Source organism: Lonchura striata, chromosome 15, assembly GCF_046129695.1.
Source record: "Lonchura striata isolate bLonStr1 chromosome 15, bLonStr1.mat, whole genome shotgun sequence".
Taxonomy (NCBI): Eukaryota; Metazoa; Chordata; class Aves; order Passeriformes; family Estrildidae; genus Lonchura; species Lonchura striata.
In genome coordinates, this window is record NC_134617.1 from 10,918,611 (window position 1) to 10,928,598 (window position 9,988).

The following is a 9,988-nucleotide window of genomic DNA, read 5'->3' on the forward strand; positions in this document are numbered from 1 at the left end:
ATATCTATATATCTATATATCTATATCTCTTATAATATATATATACATTATGTATATTGCTTGATATATATAATATCATACAGCATCACATAGAGGTGAGTATATTTCAAAAGACTGACACATTCACCCATCTTCTGACTAATTTTGAGGCACCAGCCTCTTGCCGAGCAGGATCACTGATCCCACAGAACTCCTGAGGATTTTCTAGGAATGGAGACCCAATCCTGGAAGTGATTTCTACCCAGTGCTTCTCCACTTATTTGGTACTAAAACAAAACAAAATCCAAACTCAATCAAACAAACAAACCCTCCCCTTCCCCGTACAAGAATCGTTTTAGGAAGCTGGAAGATGCGTAAATGGATGAAGCGTTCGGTCCTGCTCGAGGAGTCTGTGGTAGCTTTGTGCCCGCACCGCCGCTTGGTTCAGCTTCAGGGACGAGTCCGCGTCCAGATCCGCCGCCCGCCCGTCCCCCCGCGCGGTGCCGGTGCAGGTACCGGTGTTGATGCCAGTGCCGGTTCTGGTATCGGTGTTGATGCTGGTGCTGGTTCTGGTACCGGTGTTGATGCCGGTTTTGGTACCGGTGTTAATGCCATGCCGGTACCGGTGTTGATGCCGGTTTTGGTACCGGTGTTGATGCCATGCCGGTACCGGTGTTGATCCCGGTTTTGGTACCGGTGTTGATGCCGGTTTTGGTACCGGTGTTGATGCCATGCCGGTACTGGTGTTGATGCCGGTTCTGGTACCGGTGTTGATGCCGGTTTTGGTACCGGTGTTGATGCCATGCCGGTACCGGTGTTGATGCCGGTTTTGGTACCGGTGTTGATGCCATGCCGTACCGGTGTCGGTCCCGCCGCCCCGCTCCCACCGCCCGGGCCGGGCTCTCCCGGCAGCGCCGCCCCGCGGGCGGGGCGGGACCGGCGGCGGCTCCGTGTGCGGGGCGGGGCGGCTGGAGCGGCTCCGCGGGAGCGGCTGCGGGACGCGCCGGCCGCGGCAGGTGCCTCCGGCCCCGAGCCCGGCCACCCCCGCGGGCCGCCGGCATCCCCCGCCGCGCGGAGGCGGCCGGCGCGGCGGCGGCTCCGCCACCACCACCTGTGGCGGCGGGATGGCGGAGCTCGACATCAGCGCGGAGGCAGTGCTGGGCTTCCTGAGGGAGCGCGGCGGGCGGGTGCGCAACGCCGAGCTGGTGAGCGCCTTCCGGCCGCTGCTGGAGGCCGCCGGGGCCGGGGCCGATGCCGGGGAGGCGGAGGGGCGGGCGGCGCGGCGGGAGCGGTTCAAGGCGGCGGTGAACGCCGTGGCCGCGGTGAAGGAGATCGACGGCGTCAAGTTCGTGGTGCTGAAGCGGCAGCTCCGCGCTGCCCCGCCGGCGGGGGGCGATGCCGGCGGCCCCGTCCCGGCTCCCGACCCGGCCCCCGGCCCCGACCCGGCCCCCGCCGGGACGCCCCCCGAGGAGCCGCCGGGGCCGCGGGCCGTGGCCGAGCTGCGGGGCCTGTTCCAGGGCGGCGGCGGCGGGGTGCCCCTGCCCGGGGCCGCGGCGGGCGCCCGGCGGGAGCCGCCGCCCAAGCCCTGCATGCTGCCCGTGCGCTGCGTGCCGGCCCCCGCCGCCCCGGCGCTGCCCGAGCCGGCGGCCAGCCCGCTGTGCCCCCCAACGCCGGACGAGGAGCCCGGGTCCCGCTCGCCCGGGCTGCGCAGGGGGCCCAAGAACCACCGGGCCAGCGAGGAGACCGTGGTGCCCCTGGAGCAGGCGGAGCACCAGTGGCTGGTGCTGGCTGCCGACGGGCAGTGGACGCAGCAGCTCCACGGGCTGCTGCTGGGCGACGCCAGCCTGGCGGCTCGCAGGGACTTCATCTCCGGCTTCACCGCCCTGCACTGGGCCGCCAAGAGCGGCAACTGCGACATGGTGACCAACATCATCCGAGCGGCCGAGAAGGGCGGGTCCCGTGTCAATGTGGATGCCCGGTCGCACGGTGGCTACACGGCGCTGCACCTGGCCGCTATTCACGGCCAGGAGAAGATCATCACCATGCTCGTCTACAGCTACCATGCCAAGATTGACCTGAGGGACTACAGTGGGAAGAAGCCGCACCAGTACTTAAAGGAAGGGACATCTCTTACAATCAGGCGTTTGCTGGGGGACCCCAGCCTTTCCCAAAACATGGAACACTCCGTGCCCATCAAGAAGTCTACAAAGCTTGCGGCTTCAATCTTGAGCTCCACTAGCACTTTCCTGGGAGTCATATCCGATGATATGGCTTTCTATGATCTCACCAAAGGTTTAAGGAAGCCCTCAACTTTAAACAAGCTTCTGACTGCCACTACGGGCCCGAGGAGGAAGCCAAAGATCAGAGGGGGCTTCCCTTCATATTCCTCACTCTCTGAGGTGGCGGAGGAGGAGGAAGATGTGGTTGTGAAACGCAGACCCGTTTCTGAGCTGTTCTTTGGCCACTAGCCTCTGCCTTACTGTGATCAAATGGTTTAATAGCATGGCTGCTGTCTCAGCTTTCTCTTGCAGAAGCATTTTGGATTTTTTTTTCTCTCTGTCTCTGTATTTTCGGATGTTTAACTGAATCAGTGATTGGGTCTACATCCAAAGCCCACAGCATGAAACGCAGCCCCAGGTGCCTGTGGAAAGGGAGCTGCCAGGAAGTGCTATCCATGCTGTGTGTGCCATTGTGCTGATCTGGTGGTGGAGACCACAAACTTTATACTTAATGTTGACAAACTAAAACAGCTTACGTATGTGTGGACAGGTCAAAATGCCTGAGGTACAGCCTTCTTGATCTGTGTTCAGCTGGAGAGCAGAAGCAAGATGAAGGATTTTACACTGTGAACAGCAAGTTGGTAGCTGGCTACTTTAACAAGTCTTGTTATCTAATGGTTAAATTATCAGAGGAAAGATGCATAGTTTTCTATGATGTTTCTGATTATTTTGGTAATAGAAGAAGGATATTTCTACTTACAAAAATTGTGTACTTTTTCAAAACAAGGTTTCTCACTTTGAGAGCTTCTCACTCAGAATTTCACATCAGAAATACTAACATAACAATCTCAATTGTTGCCTGATGCATTTTATTAGATAAATTATTTTAAAAGATAGACCCTGACCTTCAGCACTCAAGTCACCATGACTTGTCTACCTCAGTTTGAAGGCTTGGCTAATGGTTTAAGATTGTCTCTGTCCCTGAAAGACTTGTTGACCAGGTGGTATTTACCACATGTCTTGATGATACTGTGAACATTTAAATTTCACTGTTTTTCAATCAACTTAAACTGAATAAAGAACCTTATTGATAGTGAAAATTGAACTGAAAAACTGAGAATTTGATCTGTCAGAGTTTCTGAGTAGCCAACTGGAAACAAAGTTAGCCTTGTATGTCTGATTATTTTTGTGTAAAACTTGGCCCATTTTGACCTATTTACAATAAATATTTATAAATATAGGGCTTTATGTTATGTTAGGTGTTTCATGATAGAACCTCTGCATGACCTCTAGAAGCAGTGTTTATCTCAACAACCTGCATCATTGACCTATAAGGAACTCTTCTTCTTTTATATGATAAACATAATTGTTCTATATATAGAACTGCACATAGCTCAAAAAGCATGCTAACTGCATGTTAGGTTTGCAGTAAGATGATTATTATTTTAATTACTTCTTGGTTACAGCTAATGCAAAGAGGCAGAGCTATGAACAGAATCTGATGGACTTCTGGAGCAAGTCTGCTAAACCAGCACGTTTTCTCTAAAACTGTGGTAGAAACCTGAATCATTGAGAGGTGCTGAAGGTGAGAGCAATGCTGCACTGGCTCTGTTTGGGTTTCTGTATTGAAACACTAGTTTGCATTCTTTGCCTTTCCTTCCAGGTCAGTGACTTCAGGAATGTTTGTTTTTTTCTGCCGTGCATTAAACCTAGTACTTGTAATTGGTTCTAATTGGCTTGTCCTAAACACTCACAAGGAATGCTGTAGGACTGAAGATGGAGGCACTGCCCTCTTTACTTCAAAACACTCTCCCTGAAGTTCCTGGAGTTGGTGACATTCGTTGGGAGTGTGATCAGAGGTTGCAGGCAGGTCTGATGCACCTGTTCTAGGAAGAGACTGGGTTATTCTGCACCGGTCTGCTTGTGGATTGAACTAATTAAGTTGTTAAGCAGAGGTTAATGATCAAGCACCTCATGACTTCTATATCTGGAGTAGGGTTTAAAAAAAATAAAATCCAATTTACCTCTAGCTGTTGGTAACCATTGACCAGCGTGGTCCTTTGAAGCCATGATTTGTGCTGCAATCTGTCAGCTTGCAGAGTTCTGGGAAAAACAGGGCTCTGTTCTAAAGTGTATTTCCAAGTGTATGGACACAGAACTTTTTTTTTTTCCTCCCCTGAAACCACAGAAGTGTGTGTGTGTATTCATGTTACCTCTGAGGCACTGACACTGCCTGGTGAAAGCGTTCTGTTTCTGTGGGAATTGCAAACACTCCAGTTTGACTTGGCCTTATGGAGAAGTTTGTTCAATAATTATGAGTATAGGCTTGATACCTGTTCAGACAACATTGCTGAACTTTAGTGCTAATTCAGAGTCAAGCCTACATGAGCCAGAGGCAGGGTTCAAGAATGGAGTGTTTTGTGTTTAAAAACCCCACCTGACTAATCTGGAGAGCATGCTTGTGATTTCACCCTGGGAAAGCAGGGAGGTTTCATTGCTTCTCTATTGTTCTGTCAAAGAAGTCACAGTTGAGATAAGACTTCATTACAACACATATCACCAAGAAAATTCTGCAGCACTCCTTCCTCAGAGGCATCTAAGCGATTAGCTGGTGTGATAGAAAAATGGCCAGCAGCAAGAGCCCTCTGCCAGCATTCCGCAGGGAGTGCTGGAGGCTTGGCAGGGGGGTGGTGTCACAGAGGTGCTCCCAAGGCCAGGTGCTGTGGGTGGGGTAGGCCAGGCCAGGCTCTGCCAGCAGGTTTGTGCAGTGACTCAGCTCATTCCTCCTCCTTCTAGAGCCGATGAAGGAAAAGATGGCATTTAGGGAGGCTGGGATGAGTACACCAAGTGCCGTGCAGATGAGTCCTGAGAGGTATTGAGAACACACTGCAGTCATCCTACAGGTATATGTAGTGCCTTCAGTTTGAAGTTAAACCAGTCTGTCAGCCTGGCTGTGTTTTGGGTTCCAGAGTCACCCTTTAAACCGTGGAAAGGGATACCATAGGACAATGAGTGATCTTGAGAGTTCTTGAGAGTGTTTTCCTGCAAAAGGCTAGAGCAGGACTGTTTTATGAACCCCTCAGCTTGACGGATTCTCCCTAATTCTCATTTTCAAGCCTAAATCTGGCTGAATGCAGTAGGATTTTCACCTGAATGAATGACAGCTATGAAGTTTAGCTAGGATGTTTTCACAGGAACAGCTGAGAGGAGGACTGGGTTCCCTCAGCACACTGGGCTGTGCCATGGGCTGGGCACGAAGCCTTTGAATCCTTGGCCCAGCCCAGATCCGGGAGCTGCCCAAGGCACCATCAAAGCTAAGAGGAGGAAAGGTAAAAACCAAGAAAACCTGAGGGCCCCCTGGCTCTGCTCCTGCCCCCTGGAGAGGGCTTAGTGGTGGGGAAGGCTGGAGATGGAAGGCACAGACCAGGCACAGGGGCAGGACTCAGCAGCTTGGTGGTATTTTGCCTTGGTTATTTCCTGCTATAAAATGTAGATAATCACCTTGGTCACTTCTTTAAAGTACACAGTCAGTACTGATATGCAAATTGAAATCAAGATAATGTTTTTAGGCCTGTAGGCAGCATGAGCAGTATCATTCCCTCACCCCGTGAATGTGCATTCAGTGGAGCGCCTACAGAAATGAAAACTAGCTCAGATTTTAGTTCAGCAGCACTAGGGATCAGGAAAGCTACTGTTTCCCTGACCCTGGCTCAGTCTGCCTGCTAAGGATAACTTGGTTTGTCTGTTCCTTGGCACATTTTGTTCTGAGGAGTATCAGCTCAAAAACCTGCTCTGAAGAGCTCTGCAAACAAACCTCAAACCACAATTCTGCACAAAGGGACAGACTTTGTCCTCCCGGATGTGGCTGTTTGAGCAGTGTGAGGCAGTGTGGTTGTGGTCAGGCTCACAGAGATTTTTAGCTGTGTGCATTCTCTTGTGAGTGCTGCACAGAAACGTGGACTACGAAAACCCAGGAAACCCCATTCCTGCACTGCAGAGGGGTCTTAATGAGATTTCAGCTTCATCACAAACCAGTGGAAGAGTTGCAGTAACAAAGACCAATGGGAGCTGCAGCCACCAGCTGGAGGTAGAGGAAGCATTTCTAGACAGTCCCCCGATTCCTCATTGCTCATCTCTTGCTCCCTCTCTTCATGTTTCCACCATGACCTACATTCCTTGGATGTACTTGCCTCCTGATTTGCATATTAATCTGAATAAAATAGCAGCACGGAAGTTTTTGCCCTTTCCAGTTGTTTGAACTATTGTGGGACTCTTCAAATTAAGAGGTTTTTAACAGGGACTTGGCCAGCATGTAGCATGGGCACAGACAGTGTGGCGTTTGTTTGCTGAAGGGGGAGAGCAGGGGCAGAGCAGGACAGCACAGATCAAAACCCTGCATCTTAATGAAGAATATTTCTATTCTGGTTTCAAGGTTTATTTCAGTAATTTAGGAGACAAAGCAATTAATTAAGCACATTGAGCCTTTATACTGTGTGTGTAACCTGGAGCCACACAAAATAGATCCACACTGTTAATATTAGCACAGCTTTAGTACATCTTCTTCCCTTTCTTTGAAGAGAAAATAGAGATGTGCACAATAAAAATTATGCTGGCAGTGTTCAGCTTCCTCTTTCTTGGTAGAACTTCTGCTCTATGTTTGTCCCAGGTAGGGCATTATTTTTGTTCACCTGAAAGCATGAGTTCTTAGCCAAACCCAAACCACCATTTCCCAAGAGGAAAATCATCCATCCCCATCCCTTGAGACCCTCCAGACAAGAAGAGAGACTCCAGCTGAGAAGCACAGCAAGCAGTGTGGAGTCACAGACACAAACCAAACAGCTTTCATTTCCACGGAATAGAACCTGATACCCAAATGGACAAGCCCTTGCTGGGAGGTGATGGTTTGGGGTGCCAGGCCTTCCCTGGTGTCCTCATCCAGGGGCTCCTGCACGAGGCAGAAGGTCACACCAATAATATTCACCAGTATGGTGACAATAACAAACTGCAGTGGTACAGACAGACTTTCTCACCATGATTTTTGTGTTGTATTTTCTTCCAGCACTCCCCAATGGTAGTTTTCCCCTTTGCAACAAAGAGGTACAGCTTCACTCCAGGCTGGGATCAGCTCCAGAGCAGACCTCTCCAAGCAGCCACTGTGACATCAGGTGACACTGACCCTGTGCTCAGCGGGGAGCAGCTCAAACTCAGAAAGTGGTTCTGCAGGCACCAGCCATTCATTCCATCAGGAGCTGTCACAGGGGTCTCTGGAGAGATTGTTTCACAAGTGGTTCCCTTTTGAGGTAGTTTGGGATGTTCTTACTCTTCCACATGGTCTGAGCCCATTAGAAAGACCTCTGGGTCTTTATTCACATTTTTAGAAATGTCTCTTATTCTCTAAATCAAGACTATCAGCGCAGCCCATATTGTCTCTCTGTGGATTTATCTGAGATGACTCAGCTTCAAGGCTAATGTGGTATTTTAGAATTTCTGATAACCTTTAATGCCTCTCTTCATTTAGCAGTGAAATTCAAGTGCTGCTTCTTGAGAGCCTTTTGTGAACCCAGAGGCTGCATGGTTCCTGCAGGCTGATTATTCCTTAATGTCTATGTGGGCTCCCTCCAGGCACAGAACACTAGTTTTGCAATGCTGCTCTGAGTTTATTTTAAAAAATTTATTCAGATGGTTGCCATGAATTCTCAAAGCAGAGAGAACATCCTTCTACTTATTAAATACAGCTCTCACAAGCACCAAATAGATCTTTTTGTAGAGTACATTTGCATTAACTCCTGCAGCTCTCTGTTCCTTAATTAGTTCCATACGCACAAGTCCCCAAGCATAACGCCCCAGCGAAGAAAGTGAGGCTAGGATTTAAAACAAAAGAATGAAAATCCCTCATTTTAGTGTGCAAAAGGCTGAAACAGCAGCTCCTGGTCCAGCAGCGACTCCCACACATTGACGTGGATGTTAAATGAAGTTCTAAAGGAGTTACGACAGAACATTGCGGTGCCCCCACGCCACCCGTGTGTGGGCGGCCAAGCAGAGATGGCTCCTGGAATCCCACCAGCCTCCCACCCCGGCACACCACGGGGAGATCCGGGCGCTTGCTTTGCTCTTCCAGCCCTTCCTCCTCAGCCCTGCTGTTCTGCACTCTCCTGGCCGCGTTGTCATTAATTCACAGAGGCAGGCTCCGATTACAATTCCCCATGCAGCCGGGCTCACGTTGTGTTACCTGTGACAGGGTCAGGCTGGCAGGCAGCAGCAGGAGACTCCCAAGGCTGGGCATAGCGGGGGTTTCCTGCCTGCTCTCCTGGAAGGTCAGGTACCAGGCAACTTCTTCATTCCTTGCATTTTCCCAACTCACACAACCTGACTTTGTTCACATAAGAAGTCTCCCGGCGTGGGGGCATTGCCAAGGTGCAGAAGTCTCTTGAAGCTGACACTTGCCAGGGCCCTGGTCAGAGGTAACCCAGCACCGTGGCTGCAGAGGTCACAAATGGCAGGCTGGTGAGGAGTGGTATGAGCAGTAATGATATCCAAACACTGCACAGGACTTTATTTCCATAATACCTGTGGATGTGCTTCCCCCAAAGACCTCCAGTTACTGCTATTGAGAGTTCCAAGTCTTAATTATGTCTTCTGATGGTAAAGGGTCAGAAAAAACTGTGGAGTAGTGTGGGATCACAGTGTTGTAAAATGAAGATGCTCTGCATTTCTGGCCATCGTGAGCTGAAGCTGGGAAAAAGCTGCCATGTGTTGGTATGGGGATGTAACTAGTGCTCTAAACACCAAACTTTCAGCAAAATGCAGTGAGATTCAAGAGCATTTGCTTAAACTCTTTCTTGGCTTCAGTCTGTAATTTCAGAGGCCACGGCTGACCAGAGCAGAAAGGGACACTTACCATGACTTAGTATGTTGGTGTGCCAGGAATGCTGCTCGTGGCTGAGGTCCAGATGAACTTTCACCATTACCCTCCTAATCATTTTTAAACAAATGATTAGCATCAAAACTGAGACCCACCTGACAATCCAGACCTGCTGGTACTTTGAAAGGAGGTCTCTGCTTGCCTTCGGAGAGGTTCTGATGCTGCCACTGTGACCATTTTTCACTTTGCCTGGAATTTACAGTCTAACACTGTATCAAGGAGCCTATGTTTTTTTTTTTTTTAACAGGGTCAAAGTTATTCTTAATTATTGCTCTTTAAAACATACGTGTGAGTGCCAGTTGTGGAAGGGGTAGCAATTACCCTCCCTGTGGGCACAATGCCCTAAAAAGATAAGCTAAACAGGGCAGACCCATTTTTCCCCTTAAAAGCAAGCATTAGCTTCAATTACAAAACACCTATTTCCAATCAGGTGTTTTCCCCTCAACTTGGAATAATAAGAATAAAGTGCACCTTAATTCAGGATTGTCAAATAATGTAAACGGCTATGCTTGTATTTTATAAATTCTCCATTCTCCATTAACATTGCCTCTGTTATTTTAAAGACCTTTTTCAAAAGGCAGCTTTCTGATTTATGTATTAAAGCCTATACTTATGGCCTTCTGAGAACCACTGTGCAGATTACTCACAGGCTCTACAGTGTCTGGCCATTTCCCCTCAGGTATCAAGACAACCACAGTACACCTGGCAGCTTGGTGACTGTGCTCCCAGAGTTCTTGTGCCCAGTGACGTGCAATTCCAGAGAAAATTCCTCAGGAGCAGGACAGCTTCTCTCAGTGGTGGGGGTACTACTGTAGCCAGGACACACACCACTAGTAAAACATTTCTTGGTAAAGCCCAGCATCATGGC

General features: G+C 49.6%; 1 protein-coding gene across 1 annotated transcript; it reads left to right on the forward strand.

The window, feature by feature from the left end:
• Nucleotides 1-1,094: 1,094 nt before the first annotated feature.
• SOWAHA (sosondowah ankyrin repeat domain family member A) lies at nt 1,095-4,227 on the forward strand. The gene has a single exon (XM_021549482.2). It carries the CDS (start codon nt 1,104-1,106, stop codon nt 2,445-2,447), a length of 1,344 nt encoding a protein of 447 aa, XP_021405157.2. The 5' UTR covers nt 1,095-1,103; the 3' UTR covers nt 2,448-4,227.
• Nucleotides 4,228-9,988: the final 5,761 nt, after the last annotated feature.

Coding starts and splice junctions, on each gene's coding strand:
- SOWAHA (XM_021549482.2), top strand. CDS start 1,104: ATGGCGGAGCTCGACATCAGCGCGGAGGCAGTGCTGGGCTTCCTGAGG.